We start from the raw sequence: 23,731 nt of genomic DNA on the forward strand, positions 1-23,731 counted from the left end.
TCCATCTTTGGAGGCAGCAGTGAGTCTTATGACACTTTGCTCAGACTGTGTTGTGACTTGGTTGTTTCTATTTCCAGGCTGCATGTGCCAAGTTGGCCACATATGCTGAGATATGTATAGCTTTGGCCTGCTGGTGTAAGTCGCTGACTGAGGATTTGTAACGAGAGGAATGGGACCAAATAAAAATTCATATATGGATATGTCGGACGTTTCCTCTTCACGCAACCACCCTGTATCAATTAGAAAGTTCTGTACTTTTATAATGGAATGATGGAAAACCTTGTGTGAAACTTGTGTTAGATGTACATTTTTACTTGCTACGCCCTTACGAAAAGCACACACCCCCATTAAATGTTATTAAGTTCTGACTTTACTGGAGAGAGAGATGGAGAATAACAAAGCTCAGTTTCATTCTGAAATGAGCTGGAAGGGACGTTTGGAAAGTGCTGCTCAGCAGCGGACAGTTGACTTGATGCTTCAGTACTGTAAATATGCTTTAGTTGATGGAGGTGTTGTGAAGCTCTTTTCTGCAGAAGAGGCTACTGGGGTATTTTTAGAGCTATACATCAGGCATGTCCCAAGTGGGGAACAGCTGCATGGGCGTCCATCGCATTGCCTGTCAGATTAGAGAGCCTACCACTCCTGATAAGACTGGCCTGGATCGGGGCCAAATCCACTCCACCAGGTGGCCAATGATGACAGAGCCAGACTTCCCCAAGCAGGCCACTTCCCTGCAGAGGGCAAGTAGAGCAAGCAAGGAATACATGGACTATCACGTAAGGGGACTAATGAGAGGAGTTACATGTAATTGAAATGACAAAGTGTTCTTAGGATGGTTGTATTGAACATTTTAAGTCACTACTCAGTTTAAGAGGGGTCACGTAGCAGATTGCTCCATCTTTCTCTACTTTGAGGTACGTTTCCGCCATGGTTCATTTGTGTAGAGGAAAGTGCAGTGTTACCTCAGGGGGCTCTCCGAATTGCCGTACTTGGCCTTCTTGTTTCGGTCTGTATGTTGATGTTTTGTGTTCCCTCCCCTGCAGGTCCTCCATCGTTGAGCAGGCAGAGAGAGGTGACCGTGCCCCTGCCTCTCCCACACCTCCTGCCTCTGAATACCTCTTCCTGCCTGCCCTCCCTCCTCACCTCCAAGACACCGCAGAGTTCCCCACTCCTCCTCCCACACCCCCGGAGAGACACACACCTGAAGCAACCCCACCTGCATCTCCCTCCTTTCCTCCCCCTCCTCCCCCAGCCCCTGCCTCCCCTACTGTACCTCCTTCTTCCCAATGTGAGGATCACTGCCCTGCTTCTGCCCCCTGCCACCCTCCTATAAGGTATGAACATGAACTCTCCCTGATCGTTACCTGATTGCACTTATCATTTGCTGTGTTCAAAAATGTGATGTAAAATGCATGTGTGCTTTCTTTCGAGCCCCTGCTCTGCTTCGTTTGTAAGACGTCGCAGTAGATCTGTCCCGTGCTGATACTAGTCCCTTTAGCCTGCTCGTCCTTATCCTTACAAGTCCAATTCAGGTCAAATTACAGCATTAAATGGACATCTGGCACACTGAATTACCTTTTTGATGTTGTTTCTCAGTGCTCCTGAACGAAGAGAGAAATTATTGGGAATCTTCCATGCTGTTTCTTTTTTTTACTTCAAGGAATAGCTTGACATTTTGGGAAATATGCTTTTTTGGGAAGTATGCTTTTTTTTTTTAGGTAAGCCTAAAGACTGTAAACAGAGGGACACAGCTAGCCTGGCTTTCTCTAAAGCTAACTAAATTTGCCAACCCAACCCTCTATATGTTGGACTATTTCATGGCTGGTTCCAGTTACTTCTTGGAGTCTCCGCTGGTTGTTCCTGGTCAAGAAAGCGTACAGCACATAATTCCCTGTAAAACGTAACATTGAACCAGCATAGCTGTTTCCCCCTGTTTACAGTCTTTGTGCTAAGCTAAGCTAAGCTGATCTATTGGCTCATATTTCATATTTACCGTACAGACACGAGAGTGGTATCAATCTTCTCATCTAACTCTCAGCAATAAGGCACATAAGCATATGTCCTTAAATGTTTAACTATTCCTATAAAGAATTGTGAAATATGATTCTGACCGTGTCTACCATATACAGATAGCCTACACCCCCTACAGCGCCATTAGCATTTTCTTAGTGAAATCCACAGTCTGCTACTTCAGCAACCAGTCTTACCACCTCAGAAAATTAGACATTAAGATTGCAAGGCACGTCTGCTTCATGAACTCGTAGGAAACAGGATTTACCAATGTATTAACTTAGTGGTCATGGAAACTCAAATGTATACTGTATAATTGTGGCTTGTTAAGGGGGATATAGCAAAAGCATCAGGGTGAAATGTTTAAACATTACAGGATAAAGTAGAGCACTTACACACCACTCTTTTTCACAATAAACCATTTAATAATCACCTTCCATATTATAGTGGATTTCTTGCTATTCAAGCTGCTTGTGTGTCACCATAGTGATGGCACACATGTGATTTCCATTCATAACACTGTTGCTGATTACATTAAAATATTCCTCATTATTTTGCTATCAAGCACAGCTTCCCCACTGACTATATTTAACATTCCTCTGCAACCATTCTGGGATTTATTTCGTAGACTTACTTTTATAAGAGGGAATGACAGTGCACTGTGTCATTTACAACCAGCAGAGGGGGTTCTCCATTCACAGAGTCCAGTGTTTATGTTGTACTGCCAGCCTGTGACTGCACTCTGCTGTCTGAATGCTGCAGGTATATGATAGCAACAAGGGGAAACACACCAGCAGTGTTGGAAACGACTCTGTATTATTGTCTGTGAAGAGTTATACATATTTACTTTTGACTTTATACTATTTGGCTTTCAAAATGCCTCCGTTTCTCAGAGAAGACCATCATTTTGAGAAGGCAAGGCTAGCATATTTGTTGTTATGTTATTTATGATATGTGAGAGGACTGTTGGGTAGTACCAACACATGGAATGAGTATGAGACTGTATTTCACAGATTGTCCGGTTGGCCTGCTTACATACAGATGCGCAGCTATGCCGACATGCGTGCTTGTAAAAAGTTGACTTTTAATCTAGAAAACGATTTATTTTAATATTTAAAACACATCTTTTACCGGTAATAAAGTGATGATGTATCAAGAAACGTCCGTGGAGCTGCTAGACATTACATGTTATTATATTAACTTCCTCAAGGGCACTTCAGCTTGGAAAATGCTTACCAGCACAAGGCCTTGAGTCTGCCTCTTCTAATTGAAAATTGGCCCACTTCACCAATCTAAATGTTAGTCATCCAAAAACAAACACACTTGATGTGATTTTTCCAGGAATAATTTCTTGAGAGTTGCATGAGTAATAGGTAAATCCTTCTGTGAGATAAAAACAAGTGAGGCTTCCTTTTTGGAGTTAATAATTATTTAAAAAATAATGAATCTGTCAGTGACTCCCACACATTTTGTACTCATGCTTTCTGTCGTGAAGACGGCCCCTGACAGCTAAAAAAGTGCCTTTTGTTTTTCTGGATTCTTCACAAAACTTTGCAGGCGTGTAATTGGGATCAACATAAAGGCTGAGTTCGTAGATGGGTGAGGTCCGAGCAAGTGCATCGGAAGTAAGGGGGAAACGGGGAAGGCTGGTGTGATCCCATCGCAAGATGTTCTCTAGTTGCTTTTATTTCTTACTTAGGGTAGTTTGAACATAATTGGGTCTTTGAGTTTAGCGGTGCCAAACTAAGGGGTATATTGTTTGGTTGTATTGATTGTTTTTCTTGTTTAATTTGAGCCTTTGGTGATCTTTGAGACGGTACCTGTGATTAGGGTCCATACTTGAAGTGGCTTGACAATCACAAACCAACTTTCACTTCAACACTTCTAAAGATTCTTTAAAAGACCCCTTTCTTAAGGCATGCTTACATTTTGTTCTACTTACATGCTTTAACTAAAGAAGTTTTTGTCAATCTTCCCACTTAGATTCAACCCACGCCTATGAAACCACAAATTGCTCTGCACCATTACTGCTCAGAAGCATACACTATTATATTCAAACTTGCAGGCTACACATATGTGGATTGTAGTGACCCTGATTACTCTGGAGCGCCGTTATGAATGTTTTAGAAAAATCTGCCACAGCTATATTTTTCCATTGCCTGAGTTTGTTAAATTTTTTATTCCTTCTTTTTCTTCAGCCAGCAGTTGTAACAGCAGTTCAAGGCCAGGCTCTTAAAGTAGCAACACACAGAGGATGTTAATGTCAGACATTCAATAGAATAGGAACTTGTACTTCACACATATATGCTTTGCTGCCCCAGATACATCTTCAAACTGGTATGGGGGTAGGGATGGCAGTAGCAATCAATATTTTTGCTTTAGCAGGGGTCTGTATGAGTGGGCAGCATTTTTACTTCTCCCCTCGGGCTGTGGAACATCGACCAACGGGCCCATCCGAGACTAGAATCGCATCGATATTCATTGTGAACACAAGTTAATGGACTTCATGTTTACATGAAAACATTCCCCTTTTCAAATGTGGTGTTAGGTTGGACATGAACACTGGGTTTAGTGTTCTACGTTGTGCAGTGGAACTGGAGATTCTGTCTTTTTAGTCCACACAGGCAAGAGACACCTGAAACCTGCGTACAGCAAGTTTGTGCGACTACAAGTGCTTCAGGCTGGAGTTGCTATTGTAGGGAGCCCTCATTTCTTCACTTTCCCATGAGTGTACAATAGATTTATTTGTCTCATATTTCTAACGCCTCTCTTTCCCATCGCTCCTTGACATTCAATGGGAAATTTGCAGTAACTGTCCCCGCTCTTATTTCCATCCCACGGGACACATTCTCTGCTCCTGTCACACACACAGATGTCTAAAAGAAAGGAGAAATTGCAAAACACGACTAGACAGCATATCAGTATTGCTCTTCCAGTCTTTGATGCAATTAAAGGTTTGTTGAGAGTGCCAGTAAATTAGATCACCAACCCATTCTGCTGTCCAGGGATTTAAACACAGAGAGCGCATTCATTTAGAGATGTAGCATATGTCCTTGCCTCTTTAGCCAAGAATGACACATTTGGATTAAGCTTCTATCATAAAACTAGAAAAATGTATATCTTTAACATATTGAGATGGATTTTTCTGTCTTTTCTTGGTCTCATAGTGTCTGTTTTGTGAATGTGGGCTGGTACAGAGTTGCTTGAATGAAAGAGAATATAATAGGGTCAGACTTGAATAGTACACACATATACTAGTTTCTCAGTCTATTGTTTACCTCAGGCATCACTCTGGTTGGCCACGCTGAGTGCTGGAAGCTTCCATTGTGTGAAAAGGAGGCACAAAAATGACATTTTCTCTGTGCAAGTCACTGGGTGAGAGAGGGGGGATCCTGGCAGAGTCCAGAGGTACTGTTGCCATGGGAGAGAGGAAGAAGGGGGCCGGCAGCGTAAAAGAGAAAACGCCTGTTCAACAGTGGGGTTTTTAGGGGGTCTGCTATTGTTTGCTTCCCCGCATGGTCGCGGTAGCGGATGAGAAAAAGCTGCTTGTCTTTTTAAAGGCACAGGAGGCTAGAGTCAGGGGAGAGAGTGGAGGAGAGAGGGGGGAGGAGGCAGCGAGAGCAGCAACACAGCTCAGCGATATCAGCAGCAAAACAGAGAGGAGGCACGTCAGACATGCAAGACGGCGAGAAAGCGGGATAGTTATTTCATTCTATTTGTCTTGGGTTATTCTCTTCTTGACATTTTGCTCTTGTGGATTGTATTCCTCTTGGTGTGGCATCATTTTACCACCAGATGAGAAACAGGAATATTCGGTGTAAGTAGCCGAAAGGCTCAGGGATGCTGTGCATAAAGTGAGGAGCCCTCAATCATCCACCGCTTTGCTCCTGATGCGAGCAGGACTGTGTCATCCTCTGCACTGCAGCACAGTTACGCTCAGCCGGTGCTCACCACCTCGGAAGCAGGCTGCCTGCCTCCTTTGCAACGATCAGACCGAGAGGAGAGGGAGTTTTGGAGGGGGGGGGGGGGGGGGGGGGGGAAGGCAGGTGGATGTGGAGGGTGGCTGGAGAGCAGGAGCCGGCAGGGGGTGCAGAGCTAGCTGAGGATGGGAGCCAACGAGTCCATGGAGCAAGGAGAGACCCCATGTCTCTCTCAAGAACACATGTGAGTGTGACTTCACCTGCTCAGTGTTCTGTCTGGAAATGTGCAGAAGTGTGATTAAAATCAAGATAATTACTTACTTTATTTAAAAGCTGAAGGTCTGGAGAGCAGCTCCAACTGATTCTGCTTTGCTGTTATATTTATTAATTCATGTTCTTAAATTGGCCCTCCATGCAGTATACATGTTTATTGTGCGTGCAGGGTGACTTCTTATGCAGAATACAGTCACCTGTGAGTAATAGTGCAGGTATGCTCGCCATGTTTGTGTTGTTTACTGTTGTAGGATGAAGCCTGAAAAACATCTTCCCCTCTTGTGTTGATGCATTTTTGCTCTCCCTCACTCTCTTTCCATGCCATAAAACCTTCTCAGACTGTCAAATCCAATGCGACCAACTGAGCACGCCATCATCGTTGTGTTTGTTTGCTTTTGTGATGTAAATAATGATGAGAGAATGGGAGCACGTGCACAGGCACATGTGCATCAGTGTGCCTCGACTATAGTGTATGTCTGTATATAAACATAATAGTGCTTCATGAGAGCCTGTGGGAACCAGACGCAGGTGATGAGTACAGTAGGTGCCATCGGGAGGCTGGTGGGGTGATGTTTTTGTTCTGTGTGAAGGAGGACGCGACTGGGAGGAGGAGCCGGTGATGACGTTGAAATAGAATATGCTGTGTGAGGGCTGGAATAAGATAACTCAGGAATATCCGTGGATGAGAGAAAGAGTGAGAGAGAGAGACGGAGACGGAGCAAGAGCGCTCCACTTCGCTGTTTTATTTATATCTCAGACACACTACTGCACAGGGGAAGAAGAATCTGGGGAGAAACAGAGGGGAGGGATAATGGAAATGGAGTGACTGCTTGAGTGTGTGTGTGTGTGTGTGTGCTGTCCGCAATGTAGAAATTAATGATTTATAGCATAATACATAAGTCATTTTTCTTCTCCAAGCTCTGCTAAATTCAGACCTCAGAGGACTGAATACTTTTCAAAGAATATAAGCAGCAAAGTATTTGCTCTTATTGCAGGGCAGTTGAATTCGTAGCTGTTTTCCTACAGGTGTGCAGAACAGGAGCACCGTGTCCTCTATCCCAACCATTAATAACGAGGCTTTCACTGGGTTAACTCCCTGAGCTGTCAGAAGCACTTAGTGTATGAAGCATTCACACATCAGAGCACTGTAGTGTTAAGCAACGGACCAAATTATGTTTCTGCTAAATGGAATTTGTATTTCTTTTCATTTATCATTAATCTAAAATGAAATCTAAAATGAGTGACCAGGTTGTTTGTGTCTGCGTGGATTGGGAGGGGGGGGAGGGGGGTTACTGAATGAACCTAGCATCTGATCTCATCTTCAAAATGGATATTTTAACCCCCTCCTTGCCGGTGCGCTGACTTCCAGACCTGGCCTGTTGTTGTTTAATGTGCCATCTGCTTGCAAAATCTAAGTTTCAGATTTGGCTCAATGAGGTATTACATGTACAGATAATCTTAGTCTGACATCTTAGTTTTCCTCAGTGGCTTCTTTGTTTTGAGACTTGACTTCGAAGGGATGAGAGACATGTGCTCTGTTTATATGACCTGCAGAAGGTGCAGAGTGATGCTCCGTAAAATTTAATTTCCTGAAGTTGAAGAATCATTTGCAGAAGACAAAGAGCCACTTTCTGCTCTTTTTCCCCCGATGGCTTACCACATCACATCTGTGTAGAAACTGGAGAGGCTCTTGTAAAATGAAAATAGGCTGTTGTGATATTTCCCTATGATGTAATAGTTTCTATGCAGACACTCATTCATCAATGGGATAAAAGCACAGGAGCTCCCTCTGTTGGTCTCTTCATGTCTACCTCGTAGGAGAGACCATAGACTGTATACAGTGTAATGAGGGACACATACCATAACTCTATATTTTATTATTATATGATTTTACTTTACCTTTTTTTGCACAATACAGAACTAAACAGACTATTACCGCACAATCAAAGCACTTGCTGTAAATGTTAAAATTCCCATGTTCACAATGTTCAAGTATTATTAATTAATTAATTATATGGAAAAACAACGATTCTTTCTATGGTAGAAATGTGTATTTAGACGATAAAATTAACCTTAACCGTAAAATTAGCAGTCCTAATATCCGATTACCGCAATAGCAGAAAAAAGTTTTACATGTATTTATTATGATGAAACGTTTTATTTTTAACAGTGTTCATTTTCTGACAGTTTATTCAAAAATATTTATTTTGTCTCTGACATTTTGTAACACAAAGCATGTAACAGATTTATAGTTCTTGAACTGCGTCATAGCCCATTTTTATGCTGATGAAATCCTACCACTGACTAAGCTGCTGTTCTTTCCCTTTTTGTCTGACAGACAGGTGTAGATTCTTTAAAGCTCAAAATGCTAACGGCAGATAAAAAATCAACCTGATATCGAAAGCTCCAAAACAGCTGAGAGGGAAGGGGTAGCCAAGATGAGGAGAACATAACAAAGGGTTCATGATTGTAGACGGAGCGGGAGTTGAGGGAAAGTGAGGAAATTAAAGGTAAACGAGGAGTGGAATGGAAAGAGATAGATGATAGTCGAGTCCAGACACAGAGGGGTTCCAGGTGTTCGACAGCCGAGAGGCTAATCACACAGCTGCTTGGAGAGCAGCAGCTAGCCTCCATCAGCTTTCATCCAATCACATTTGCCCCTTTTGTCACTCTTAGATTCTGTAATCAAATTTAGCATTTTTTGTAAAGAGCAGATAAGTGCTTCATTTGCAATTCCCACATCTTAATATATTTTGGAAGAATGTGTATATATAGAGCAGACAGGTGGTGTTGGATTTTATGTGTCTGTGTTGCCCAGTTTCCCCCTCTTCCCTGGGGGACGGCGATGGCTCTCCCTCCAGCACTGTGAAAGCTGTTTAGACAGGCCAAGTTAGATTTGAGACACGTCTGGCTGTCTGAAATGCAGCATCTCCCAGCCTCACGCTGCAGAGTTCCTGTCTCCAGGCACTCATCCTGGCCTGTGAGAGGCTGCTATTAACTGCTGCTTTCTTTGTTTCTATTCGCCCCCATACCCTGACTGCTCACCCACACGCAGCGATGCTTTTCCTCTTTCTATTTTTTGTCTGCAACCACATCACATAAGAGCTGTTGAAAATACGACTGCAATAACAAAGAAGACATTCCAAGATTGATTTTTATTCACCTTATTAATTTATTTAATTACAGCACTCCTTTCAGTGTATGATTTCATGTCTATTAGATACCATTTGTTTAATTTGAATAAAGATAATCAATATAAACTATTCTCCGAGGAACAGAAGAGCAGAATAAATCAAATAAATATGCAGTTTTTCTTATATGCACTTGCCTCATAAATCTGCAATGTGCGTTTATTTTTTTCAATATCACATAACACATCACTGAACCTTGTTGGTTAGGCAATCCTCAGAGAGAGAGAGAGTGTGTGTGTGTGTGTGTGTGTGTGTGTGTGTGTGTGTGTGTGTGTTTTGACTGTGAGCCTCCAACGTGTTTTCTTCCAACGTGGAACATATGGCGGCGGGAGCAGCCTTCTGTTACCATAGCAACACAGTGTTTGCAGTCACGTGGACATTTTCCTCTGCAAGGACATAAACGGAGCAATGAAATGAGCCCAATTACCTCATCCCACTGTTTTCAGTTTTATTTCCAATCATCCTCAAAGAAGCAGCTTTCATATATGTTATTAATTTTGATTTTAATGCAACACATACATCTTTTATAGGTCTTATAGATGAATTAGTTTGGTGTATGCTTATTTGGTCTGTAAGTGGGTCCTGTCCTTGGAGCTGTCTGTGTCACTGCCTGTCAGACCATCTGACACTATGATCCCGGTTCGCAGTGAAAGATCCAGATGGATCTCCAGGCAGACCGGTCTGATCCTGCTGGGATACACTGGACCCTCGCAGAGAGTACAGCTCTAGCCCCCTTCTTTGTTACATGCTGTCTCATTTTTGCATCACACCACCCTCCAAAGTAATGCTTGTGTTTTTAAGGCTTTCGATCTGAGGAAATATCAGATTTAATATATAAAAATGTAATAAACTGGTACCATATATTATTTGATACCCTGTTGGCTCTTGTGTAGCCTGATGAATTTTGAAGCACTGCACTTTATATTGTTGGCTTAGAGGAGCCGTCACCTCTGCTGTGATGTGACCCCAGGGATAGTTAACATATTGACCATGACAGCAAAATACATGTATTACCAGCCTCCTCTATAAACATGAATGTCTCAGCTCCTTTTTTTTGCATCAGCTGTATTGATGGTGATGGTATTTGAGACCCCCCATGTCTTTCATACTACAGGCTTTTATTTGATCCATGTTTGCGTGCGTGTGTGTGACAAATGACCTCTCCAGGATGGCTTCAGCAATGCCTTGAGGTGAATCCCTTGAGATTAGCCAGATCAATATAGTGTGCAGACATGGAGGTGTCATTTAACTGTGGGGGTCCTCGCCTCTTCTCCTGTCTATGCTTTTGCTTTTGCATTTGTGTGTGTGTGTGTGTGTGTGTTAAAGGGGTATAGGGGTCCACAATAATGCCTTCCACAGTTTCCACTAGCCATTGCATTTTTCATTACCGTTTTATATTTTTCATTGTAAAAGACTAATTTAATTATACTCTCCAATGATGTGTTGGAGAAGCCATCCCCTGCACCTGCACACAATAATATGTTTTCAGTCATCAGCAGTTTTTTTTCAGTTTTTTTTAATTCAGTTTCAGTGTCTATGAAAATGACCCGTGCAAAAATTGTACACTTTCTTAAGTGATTTCGGTAGAAAAGAGGACACTACGGTAGATATAGAAGGGCAGACAATGCATATTAGATGCAGTGCTGTTTATGTATGGTCGGTGGGCAATAGGCTGTTTTTTTTTGGTTGGATACAGCAACGTGGTTCGAGAGCAAGAGAGTTAGAGGGAGGGAGGAAACGAGAGAGAGAGAGAGAGAGAGAGAGAGAGAGAGAATATACTGTATGCAGGCAGTGGGCTTCTGCAGCCAGTCTCTTTTAGATTAGGAGGCATCATTTGCTACTGGGGAGGAGTGGAGACGGACTCATATGGCTACAGATAACAAAGAGGAGCAGCATGAAAGGACTGAGATTGTAGATTAGAAACAAAGAGATATTAGAGAAAAAGAGAGAAGGCTGAGGGAAGGTTGGATCTGATGGTCTTTTAGTTATCATCTAAAGAAGAGGCGGTGGGTGTCTACCTGTGTGTCAGGCAGTAGCATCGTGGTGCGTAGAGGTGTAGCCCGCCGGCAGCCATGGCAGTGAGTACGTGGCAGGCTCTGTCTCCACTGCAGTGGGCTCGCTGGGGCTGGGACACACTGCTGGGAGGGGCAGGAGAAGGGGACAGCCCAGACTCGGATCCGGCTCTGGGGCTCCTTCGGAGTCTCTCCTGGGGCTCACGGCATGACAACATGGTCAGTGCTGCCGTGGAGTCCGTCAGACAGAGGTGAGAGAGGCTAATGCCACATGCCATCAGATAATGCATTAATCAGTGGAGCATGGACCTTGGTAGTTAGGTTGTATGGAGAGCTTCGCTATGTGTGTGTGTCTAATGATGAAGAAAAGCAATCACTATGGTATAACGTTGTGATTTTTATTTACAGCCTATTCTCATGCACAAATTGGTCATTGCTCTGTTTTCAGGTCTGTGTTCCCCTCACTCCATCCCTTTCTATTTCATATCTGTGATACCTTTAGATCTCGAGGTGTTGTTGTGGGTGTTGCATGTGTGTGTTAAGGTGGGGTTATTCTGTGTCTCAGTTGTGTCATTATCTGTCACCTCACTGCAGATTCAGCGTTTTCATTTGTAGCCATTAAAGTCTACAAGAAATGAAAACAGAAACACATACTAGCCCGGGGCTTTTTCTCTCTCTCTAGCACACCTCCTGCTCTTACTGCCTGATACATATATCAAAATGCTGCCCTTAGAGAATCCGTATGATAACATATTTACAACATATATTGCACTAAAGAATAATATCGTACCTGCTTTCTTGGGAAATATAACCTTTTTTTGATGTCCTGTGTCTAAAGGAAGTTAAGGTCACCCTCGCATGACTTCAATGACTCTGATACAGTCACAAGAGTCATTACAGTTCACGTGATATCAGTCTGATGTATGCTCATCTTTTATTATAGGAGTTCAGACTCTGATGGCGCGTTTGAGACCCCTGAAGCCACAACTCCAGTGAAGGCTGTTTCTCCTATAGATTCCCCAACCCAGCAACTAACCTCTGATGACAAAGGTAGAGTAAGAAAATCATGCCATGGTGTATGCGGAGTTCTTATACAGTATGATGCTCTGTTACACCTTCATAAAAAAGCAGGTGTAACACAGCTTTGGTGCACCATCTAGTGGAATAAAGCAGTATTCACCATCTGGCTTTGTTTGCTGAGACAAGCATCTCCAACGCATAAAACTGGGCCTTTTCGGTATATCTAGGAAAAGCTGATCAATCGGTTCAGTCTCTCTCTCTCTTGTAGTTATTTTTCATGGCATTCTGTCCAATTGAGAGGCTCTTATTGCATTATTTAGAGCACATTCATCTCTATAATTGAATGTGTCAGAAGTCAGCTGCAGCTTTTATCTCCATGCAGGCTTCCTTGTTCACACCTGCATCTTACCTACAAACCAGTTAAAACATATGATGATCCCTATTTAATTTAATTTGGATTTTATGCCTTATTAGCTAAAAGCTCTTTACGTTACGTCTCTCCGTCTTTTGCAGTAGCAGACACCTCTGTCAGTGATCCCGCCTTTGAATTGTCTTCAGCTGATGCACCATGCCGTTCCCCGTCCATTGTTTTTGATGAGAACAAGCCCATTGCAGCCAGTGGCCAATACAACATCGAGCCTCCTGGAGACTCAACAAGTCACACTCTTACCCGTTCTCTCAGCCTCCAGGGAGGAGAACTAGACAGTGCTGGCCTGTTAGATGGATCAACAGCAGAAGGCTTCCGTCAACATTCTGAATCCTTCAGCGTAGGCACCGAGAGTGCCCCAGGGACGCTTCACAGGCCCAAGAAGGTCCGTTCTGGGTCTTTAAAGAAGAAGCCTCTTCTCAGACAGAACTCCAACCCAGAGAGTCCAAGGTCACCCTCATCCAGCAGCACCCCGGAGATCAAGAAGCGGACAAAGTCACGAACTGCCAGCCCTCTCCAGCCTCAGGAGGAAGCAGAGGGATCTGCAACCCCAAGCCCTGGAGGAACCCTCCGCAGGACCAGGAAGAGCAGCCGTGTGGAGACCCCTCCTCCTCTGCCGGAGGAGACAAATCATACCAACCAGCAGGAGAGCCTTGCCATCCCTGCCTTACCCTTGTTCCAGGAGGAGACCCCTCTCCCTGGTAGTCCAACAGGCAGAGACGAATCCCCCATCCCCCCTAGTACATCCTACAAATGGGATCCAGATAATTTTCAGAACATCGACCCATTCAACACTGGAGGAAGTAAAATTGCCAATTCCCCCGTTCTGGGTCGTAAAGGTCCCTTGTGTGCCCCCATTGCCACCCCTCTAGAGAGTCCATCTGTGTCTGCTGTGGAGCCATGGCCCCCAGCTCCTCTTGAAGAGTCAATCACCAACCCTGAAGAGCAACCCATAATCCCCAATCGTCAGTCAGTAAGGCTGGAGTTTGACTACTCTGAGGAGGGCAGTGAGGCATCACACCAGGCCTCTCCCCCACCCAAGAAACTGGGCAAGAAGCCCGGTGGTAAGATGCCCCTGAGAAAACCAAAGTTTGGGCTGAAGAAGGCCCCTCCGGCGCAGACGGAGCAGCTGGACAATGATCCTCCAACAACCCATAATGGCAACGAGGAGGAAATCCCTGTTCCAGCAGTTTCGTACAAGTTTGATTCTGAAAAGTGGGAAGATCCCAACTTTAATCCATTTACTTCTAAGAAAGGCATCAACAACTCCCCAAAACTATCCAGGCCGTCTTTTTCAAATACATTTGAGGAATCTGTAGACCCTTTTAAATCCTCCAATAAAATGGCCAACTCCCCTCCTAAGGCCTCCGCCTCCTTTGAACTGTCATCCAATGACTATGACAATGAAATTGACAATGACAACATTGGGGAACTGGAGGACCAAAATCAGAACAAACCTGCCAAGAAGAAGAAAACTCCTATCAAATCGTAAGTTCACAGTTTATTACAAAAGGGCCGTACATTTATGGGAGAGTCCACACTCACTTACAGATCATTGTATTTATATGTAGGAATGTCTGCTTCTCTGTTGGTGAGGTTAGTCTGTGTTTGTACGTAGTCCTTTTGTCTATTATGCCTCTGTCTGTCTTTCTGTCAGCTGTGTCTGTGTATTCTCATATATCATAGGAAGTCCAGGGGTGTGTCTTCTCTATGTTGTCTGTTGTAAGTACAGGGACAATGCAACCATCCATACCTTTTTGACCCTTAATTCCATGTGGCTCATTTTAAAGCAGCATGTTGCCCCGTTGCCCCTCCTATTAACAGAAACATTATCCCAATCTCTTGTGCCCACTATCAAACAATTCCATTTAAACAAATTTAATCCTACTCATTTTAACTGAGGGACACCTGTTTTCAGTGCCAATTGAAAAACATCATAGTACAATTAGTATAGTCAAACTTTGTAACACACACACATGCACGGATACACACAGGCTTCACATTTTATGTATGCAGCCATTTAGTGCAATACAGTGCACAAAAGTTACATCACGTTACATCACGGTTGGGTGTGGTCAGCAGCGTAAAAGGCTTGAAACCTTCTTCCAATAGAGGTCAGTGCAACAGTGCTCAATGAGGAGCTGTTGAATGACACACTTAAGAGGATGTGGATGGAGATGTGTTATTGAGTTTGTTGTGTTGCTGCCTTCAGCCGTTACTTTTAAAAACATTTAGAATAGAGTCTAATAGTTTTCGATCGGAACTTTCTCCAAAACAATTGTAAATATTGGAAGAAATTCAGTTTTATGGTAAACTGTTAACACAACCTTTTTCTTCTAAAGCTGACAAAATATCTCTCTTCGTTATAGATGTGTGTTTACTGACATGCCACTGTGTCCCTTCTGCAAGTATTTAACAAAGGAGGTGCTAGCGCTCCCTCTTGTGTTCATTGTTGGCTATTGTTGAAAAAGTGAAACTTATACTTTGTATGTAGTTTTGGGGGGGTTATTGTTATTGTCCCATTTATATGAATTCCTATTGAGTTTAGTTCAAGAATTATTATTATGAAACACTGGACATACATTTTTTTGTACATAAAATGTATAGAATGAAATAGGATGATGTATCCTGATAGTTGTTGTAAATTGCTATAAATTGATATCCAAGGACACCCACTCCTATACAAACCCTCTGAGAATCCATGTTTCATGGTATCTATAAATTGAAAACTGAGGTAACAAAACAGTAAAAACCTTCCTCTAACACAGGGGTGGGGAACCTTTTTCCTATCAAGGAACATCCTTCGAGGGCCATACTAATTATTGAACTCATAACCTCGGCAACATTTTTTGAAGACACAGCCCATTCATTTCACTTTTCTTTTATGCTAAATGCAAAAAAGCAACTTTTTTATCCATGTATCTTTCTGTTTTATCAGAAATCAACAATCCTTTATTAGTCCCACAACGGGGAAATGTATCTTGTCACAGCAAAAGAACATATGACGTAAAAAGGCAGTAAACAATAATTAAATAGAAAAAATATATATATAAGTACCAAGTGGTTGATAGAAAATAAAGTGAATATTGCACATGGCAGTGATAATTGCACAGCAGTGGTGGAATAGTCTGTTCTTGGTGTGGTGATCTACCTCTCTATCTCTCCATGTTTGTATGTTACGCTCTGCAGAGAGCTGCTTGTTGGGCCAAACTCCGCCGAAGAGCGTTAACTTTATCCAAACGCACTCGTCCGTTCAGCTCCTGCAGTTCGACATGTTTCGTGCAGTATTGACGCTCGAGATTATTTTTCATCACCGCAAGTACGTCCACACAAACTAGACACACTGGCCTTCCACAAAGAAATAATCATTCGTCCATTTTTCTTGGAAAGTGCGACATTCCGCATCCAGCTTTCTCTGTTTTACACTCGCCATGCTGCGTTCGCTGATGTCAATGACAGTCTCGTTTAAAATTAAAAGTTTTTTGACATGACGTGACCACGTGATGACACGTTCTGCTCGTGTTGTGTTCAGGGACCCTGACCTTGGCCAGGAAAAACAATCAGTCAGCCGTTTAAAATATTGCCGTCTAGTTTTTTTTGCTAGTGGATGTTTTTTGCGTGCGTTTTACGAATTACCTCGAGGGCCAGATCAAATGGTCTCACGGGCCGTATACGGCCCGGAGGCCGGAGGTTCCCCACCCCTGCCTTAACAGTTAATCTAAAGTAATAGATTAGGTTTGCTTCAATGTCATAACTAACCTACTACATTATTACCAAATACATGCCTGTCTAGGATCTATGTTTTTTGTCAATTTGTGTGAAAATAAGCTATTCATAACATTCATTTTCCACTACTGCTGTGCAGTTACTAACAACAGATTCAACCCTCTTCACAAACATTTCGCTCTCCTGTTCATTTCAGCCACACATAGACTACAGTAAGTGTACTGTTACACATATGGTAATGCAGCTCTATGCAAATTATGTTGTCATTTTATGCAAAAGCAGAAACAGTTTGAACTTTTAGCATTTGTTTCTGTAAACATAAACATTTGAGAAATGTAGCAAATACACAGTACTTGCTGTTAGACAGTCTCTGTTGGATCTAATGAAGAGTTTTGTACTGAAGGTGCCGAGGGACTCTGGATCTTAATGTATGATTGTTTCACTTTTTCTCAGTAATACTTTCAGAGTGAAGAGGTCGCCAAAGAAATCCCCATTGTCTGACCCATCCCAGGTGCGTACCTAGTTCACTATATCTCTCTGTACACTCTCTCACTGTGGTCTGCCTGTATTTCTCCTTCTTTACTCTGACTCTGTCACTGCCACCTCCTCTGTGTTGCAGGATCCTATGTCCGCAGATGAAACTCCCTGCCTCCACCAACAGGACGACCACGCCACAGACGAGGAGAAGCTGGCCTCCTCCACTGGTCACAAGTGGGCAGCCCTCCACGACATGGATGCAGATTTGAACTCTGACCAGCAAGACTTCCCTCAGCCGAGCGACCTTTCTTCCTTTGTTAATGAGAACTGTCTTGCTGATCAGACTCCAGGTGAGGCTTCGCTGTCTGACTCTCTCAGATCTCTCTTTGTACCTCCCGCCACCTGTGTCCAAATAAATGCTGACAGAGATCAAAGCATACACATAGACAGGCGGTGCTCAAAGGAAATTCAAAGCTTATGTTTGGATAAACCCTCATGTACAGTACAGCCACCAGCCACTTTACCCTTCCATAATCCAGCAACATTATTGATTTTTGTTAAGGCAGTTAAATAATAAGCCTGCTGGACCAGTTCTCTACTGCCCTCTGTCCTCCAGAAGAGCCACCCCAGAGGCTGTGTGGCTCAACCAATCTGGGTCAAAGAAGAAATAACCAACAGATAGCCCTGCCCCATCAGTCGAGAGCTCAACACTGGCTCGAAATGTCTCTGCATTTCTTCTTCTGCCTCTAAAACTTTGTTTTGCCTTTCTGTTTCAGTGCAAGACTATGAAATTGAGTACATGGAAAAGCTTGGCTCCGCTTCGCCTGTGAGTATTCCGCATTATTTAAAGAATTTATTTATACTGGTATGTTTGTATATATTATATGTTATTTAAATTCAGACTTTATACGCTCGTGTGTCTTGTAGCCACTGTCTGTGAAGAAGCCATCGTTGTACCTGAAGTTGGACTCCATATCTGACAACTTAACCAAGAATACACGTGCACATGGATCTGAGCCCAGCTCCCCCTGCACAGGGTACAACACACTCTACTACTACTACTCTACTGCATGATTTATTTCTGATATGAAGTGAAGTTACTTTGCAGTATTTCATACAGTGTATCTTCACTGTATACTGTAGGATGTCTTACAGTGCAATTTTCAGTGCTTTAACAGTACATTGTACTACTAGTTTGCTAACCGTAAACTGGAACGATTTGGATTATATAATGCATGCAGTTCAGCTGCTCCAGCCACGTTTTTCATTAACACTACCATCCATCATATACAGTACAGTACATGACATGTCCCTCCCTCTCTCCACTCTTCCACTCACTCTGAGCAGCAGTTTTGAGGAGATGGAGGCCCAGATAACAGCGGGTATGAAGACACCGGTGCTGAGCTCCCGGCCTGGTCCCGAGGGCTCTGCTGGAGAAAAGGGCAGAAAGAGAGAGAGCAATTCTGTCAGCCGAACACAGAGCACAGAGAGGGATGAGCAGGTGAGCCCAACACTTTTGTAAATATTCAAAACTCACTGAACCCTTATCACATACAGTATGTTGTCATTTCTGTGTCTTGTCACCATCATGTAAGGAGAGTTTTTAATTTTGGAACATTTACATCATGTCATTGTTAAGTCCAAAGGGGGAGAGTGCAACATGCTTTGTTGTAGTGACTTGGCCCTCCAACATCAGTCAGATTCTCATTAAAGCCTTGTCACTGATAATAACACATAGCCAGTCCGCCACACTAGCTCCCCTGCTTGAACTCAGTGACTCATCTCCCAATGCTCCCAATGCTGCCACTCAAACACTCAGCGCTTTGCTTTGCCATGCTGACCCCTGCCCTCCTCCCCGCCCTCTGCCTACTCCTCCCGGTGCCCCTGTAGCCCCCTAGCCAGGGCCCCACGGAGGCCCCTGCTTCAGTCCTGGCCATGCCCCTGTTAGACAGGCTGTCTGAGTGTGACGACCTTCTGCAGTACCTGGAGCCTGACCTGGCTGAGACCAACCCCACCGCATTCGCCCAAAAACTCCAGGTGTGTTGACAGACCACACATGACCCCTCTTGATAAACCTTATTATTGGTCTAGCCTCTGGTGGCCCTTCTGTGACCTTGATATGTGATTGTGTGTGTTTTTATGTTATTCCCATTGTGTCACCTCACTCCATCCTGCCTTTTCATTTATCCATGTTTTACCTCCTCTTACCTCAGTTGCAGTTTTTAGCTTACTGTGTGAAACAGATTGATAGTGTGTGAAATGTAGACCGCAGCAAGTTTGTGCGCTCAACTCAAGTTTCTATATGTTTTCCTTTTGCTCTCTCATCCCGGGTCCGCAACCCCCCTTTCCCTTACCCCCGAAAACCATCGATACCCCTCCCCACCCCCCATGTGTATGGCCCAGGAGGAGCTGGTGCTTGCTGCCCTGAGGATAGAGGCTCTGCAGATAGCCAAAAACATCTCTCAGTGCCCCTCCCTCTCCACTGTAAGCCCCCAGGTACTGCGCTGAGTGCTGCACCTGCTGTATGCATGTGTGTGTGTGTGTGTGTGTGTGTGTGTGTGTGTGTGTGTGTGTGTGTGTGTGTGTGTGTCAGTGTGTGTGTGTGTCAGTGGGTGTGTAAGACGAAAGAAGCATCTTGAATGAGTGACGTGTGTGAAATGCATGTGTGCGTGGCTGTAGTGTGCGTGCATGAGTGTGTCTCAGCCTATTCTCTCCCCCTAAACACACCATTCTGAGTGTGACTGTGAACTCATGGCCTTATCAACATGGTGGCTGCACCACTACATCCGCAGTCCTCTTCAATCCCCTTCCACCCCCACATAAGAAATATCTAACATGGCTAAACGCGTCCAACTCCCACCCCGACTAGCAGCGAGCTCTTCCAGGTTGTCTCCTGTTGGGCAACATGCATGTTGCCTGTTCATGGGAGACTTACATGAGCATGAATGTGACTGGGAATATCTTGCACTAGACTTAATATCAGCAGCTGAGGAGTTATATGGATATAACTCTCCCAGATGTGTTTGTTGATGCTTTGCTATCATCACCCCAAATCCCAGTCACATTCTTGTTTTGTGATTTTGTCCTTTTCCCAGACTAACAGCACTAACAAACAGGTACATCAGGTAGGTGTCAGCATTCAGTTTAGCTGGAGTTTAGGGCAGAACTTGGGAATCTTGCTGGTTGGAGGGCTTGTGCTTTGCTGATTAATCTACATTTTATAGTCAGTGGAAAAGCTCTTGTAAGAGCTGGAGCAGGGCAGGCGATTCCCGGTCCTCTTTCCCTCCATGTCTTATGCTGTTGTCCAACACGTTTTACAGTCTCGACTCAAGAAACCCAGCACTCGACGGTGGAATATCAACGGTTCACCCTTACTCAAAGTAAGAGTAACATTATACTCCTTGATCTGAACCCGTCTTAATCCAACTACAGTGCAGTCTTTGGTCATTTCATTGTTTTTGGCTAAATAATTATGAGATTAAAGTGCTGAAGGTGAATGAAGGCGTTCAAAACTACATTGGTCCAGAGTTTAGGAATCACAGCCCTTTATTACATAGTACCTCTAATTGTTAAGACTATAATGCTGTTGACCGTATTTGGATGTAAATGCCCTCTAATTAAAGCTCAGCACTTTTCTTTCCTAGTGCTGAAATACAGAGCCAAAACAAATGCTCAAATTCCTACAGACTGCACTGTAAACATCTAACTCCTGTAGACCCCAGAAGTCCAGAAGTCTGAGAACTTTTTTAAAGTCTCCCTTTATTTTAGCCTACCTTAGCTGTACTTTGTCCCTGTGAGCAAATCTGCTTGAGTTTGGAGTTGTCTACAGTTATATCTAGTATCTCTCTTGTAGTCTTTACCTACTACTGGCTTGTTTTTGTATTTGACTTACTGTAGTGTTTGTCTTGTGTCTTCAATCGTCCCTTTTTTGTCACATTAAGTATTTTTTCCTCAAATCACAGTATGTGATTATTGCCTAAAGCACTCCTGCAAGGGACAATCACTTTTACTTGACTTGTGATCCAGGAGGACTTGGTTAAGGTGCTATTGTACATTACAACATTGTTTAGTAATATGCACCCCTGAAGCACATTAACAAATTGTGTTCAAAAGTGTCTTCTGTATTTTTACCCTTGAAGCCCTGTCTTAAGCCCTTGTGTTCAATCAAATTATTAATACATATAGCATACAACAAACCTGGGGCAAGATAGAAAAATGGATTGGGGGAATATCTGTTCGGGTTGCAAGCTCATTTTTGCCCCTAGCCCTCTAAAGCAGCAGCAAGCATACACCCAGTAAGGACACATCTTTATTTAGCACAGCACTGACATTTTATGGGGATTTGTTGGCGGAGACAAGACATCACTTTATGTAACAGTTACTGTGAGTCATACCCCCACTGGACAGGTTTGAGCTGCTTTTCTTAACGTTTCTGTTTAAACCTCGCTGAAGTGGGAGGGTAACCTGACTAAAAGCAAAAGAGTTCCACAGTTACCTAAACTTGACCAGTCTTTACCTACAGGAAAATAATATAATTACAGCTCAGCCAGACCAAACACTTCACTCTCTTTTCCCTGTATTAGTGGCTCCCAGCCCCCACTATTTCATCAAATCTTCCCGTAATCCGGCTCTCCCAAGGATGACTAAATCCCTCTCAGAGCAGAGTTTTTAGGGGACCAAAAGTGGTACCAGAACGAGGATTGTTTCTGCATTTTGAGATGTGAGGAGTTGTTGGTAGAGTATTGTCATTGGTTTGCAAGGGTCACATGAACACATGCATAATACTTTGGTTTGTAGCGTTTCTCAGTACACCTAAACAATCTATCCAAAGTCTTTCTGGTGATAACTCCTCAAAATTGTCTGGTTCTGGTTCCCTTCTTTGTAATAATAATAATTGGGCAGAAGCTGTAACAGGTTACACTACGATTCTAGCCACAACAGGTAAGACCACTATGTTGTAATATGCTTTAACATGAGACTAACATCTATTTCCCATGCTGCCCAGTCCGCTACCCTACCCTCCCTCTCCTGTATATGATGCAGTCATTGCTGTATCAACTGCTGCCCCCCTTCCTTGCCTGGACCCAATCACATTCAAGCTTCTGCGATGATCGGGCGATCATGACTGCTCAGCTGGGGGCAGCATCAGCCAAATCACTTGGCTAATACTGTGGCAATGAAGACTGTTTCATCCAATCATGTTGCAGCTGACAAAGTCTTCAGGAACATCACCAGCCTGCCTCATTTACATATTGATTTTGCTGTGTGGTACATTTTGATGTCGTTTGATGCTGCCTTGGCGGTTTGGTTCAGGAATGCGTGAGGGACCGAGGGTAAGGGTGTCCTATCTGTAGCTCAGTCTGGTTTGTAACTGGTTATGTTTCCCTTCCTCTCCCGCCTGTCCTTTGCTTCCTGGGAGAAGCACAGAGACGTGTCATCTCCAGTAGAGAGTTGCGTGTCCAAGAACTCGCTGTACACCAGGACCAGCACCAACTATATCGAAGGGGAGAGTCCCCACCTGCCCATAGAACTGGACCACTCGCTGGGAATTGCACGAGAGGAGGTGCCCCAAAAACGTTTATTTTTCTTCTATAAGTCATAAATACTGTATGTACTTCGATTTAACAACTCACACTTACCGACCTCAGATCGTGACAAAGGAGAAAGAAGTGCTGGAGTGGCAGAGGAAGTATGAAGACAGCCGACAAGAAGTGGTGGAGATGAGGTAAGAAGTAACACCTTGGGTTGTCATCACTTACATCATACTGAGGACCCACCCATACACTTCACAGCGTGGATTTAACACCTCCCTGTGTTTCTGTTAAATGGTACTGCGTCACATGCGTCTTGTTTTCAGACTCCACCCCTCACCATTTAACCTGTCAATTGGTTTATCCAGCTTTAAGTGTAAAACACAGCCATGGTTAACTGCTGAGTGGAGAACCAGTTAAAGAAGTCCATCTGAATCCTACTATCAGCATGATTGTTAGTGGTGGAAAATAGAGGAATAGAGGAAGTTGATATACTGTATGTCAATTATCCATGAGAAAATGTGTTAGGGGCTTTAGGTGTCATTTGGATTATACACCATCAACTGCCTGACAATAGTCCAACTCTGGGATTATCTATACTCATATTTACATCCAGAGAGGATCAATTTATGTCCGACCATGTGGGTTCTAGGAGATAAATATACAGTACTGAGACCTTGTTCTCTGTCAGCAGGTGGTGGGTGTGGGTCCAGCTGGCCACAGCTCAGTTAGTCTGGAGATTACTTCCTTTGACTGATTGGGCTCAAGATAAGGGAGGGCTAAGAGGCTAATGGGGAGGCATGGCTAATCAATCCTCTTACCTCCGGCAATCTGCTTTTCCCACAACAAGGCTTCCGACTGGGCCGTGCTGCTACTTGACTTGGAGTGTGGGGGAACTTCTAGCAGCAAGACTCAGATGAAAACTGAACACACAGTGCAGATAAATAAAAGATACAAAGCTAGGGATAGTTTAGGGCCCTAAAACTCTTCCATATGTCAATAATCCTATTATCTAAAGTTATAGGTTGGGTTATTTTAGTGTGTTTGTCATATACCTAAATTCTAAAGTAAATATCTCAAAAAATAATTTTTTTCACTTAAAACGAAAACAGATTACTTTTCAACTCCCCTCCGCGTTTCCAAG

General features: G+C 43.5%; 1 protein-coding gene across 1 annotated transcript in view; it reads left to right on the forward strand.

Moving 5' to 3' along the window:
• The window catches only part of tacc2 (transforming, acidic coiled-coil containing protein 2), a 48,843-nt gene that overhangs the window by 20,817 nt on the left and 4,295 nt on the right, over positions 1 to 23,731 (forward strand). The window contains exons 8-20 of the mRNA XM_029449822.1: positions 1,044 to 1,334; positions 12,350 to 12,456; positions 12,940 to 14,341; positions 17,033 to 17,090; positions 17,199 to 17,406; positions 17,833 to 17,882; positions 17,984 to 18,093; positions 18,404 to 18,557; positions 18,947 to 19,093; positions 19,460 to 19,552; positions 20,377 to 20,436; positions 22,479 to 22,619; positions 22,705 to 22,781. Of these exons, the coding sequence (XP_029305682.1) occupies positions 1,044 to 1,334; positions 12,350 to 12,456; positions 12,940 to 14,341; positions 17,033 to 17,090; positions 17,199 to 17,406; positions 17,833 to 17,882; positions 17,984 to 18,093; positions 18,404 to 18,557; positions 18,947 to 19,093; positions 19,460 to 19,552; positions 20,377 to 20,436; positions 22,479 to 22,619; positions 22,705 to 22,781 (2,898 nt within the window). The remainder of the gene's footprint in view (positions 1 to 1,043; positions 1,335 to 12,349; positions 12,457 to 12,939; positions 14,342 to 17,032; positions 17,091 to 17,198; positions 17,407 to 17,832; positions 17,883 to 17,983; positions 18,094 to 18,403; positions 18,558 to 18,946; positions 19,094 to 19,459; positions 19,553 to 20,376; positions 20,437 to 22,478; positions 22,620 to 22,704; positions 22,782 to 23,731) is intronic.

This window comes from Cottoperca gobio, chromosome 15 (genome assembly GCF_900634415.1).
Source record: "Cottoperca gobio chromosome 15, fCotGob3.1, whole genome shotgun sequence".
Lineage (NCBI taxonomy): Eukaryota > Metazoa > Chordata > Actinopteri > Perciformes > Bovichtidae > Cottoperca > Cottoperca gobio.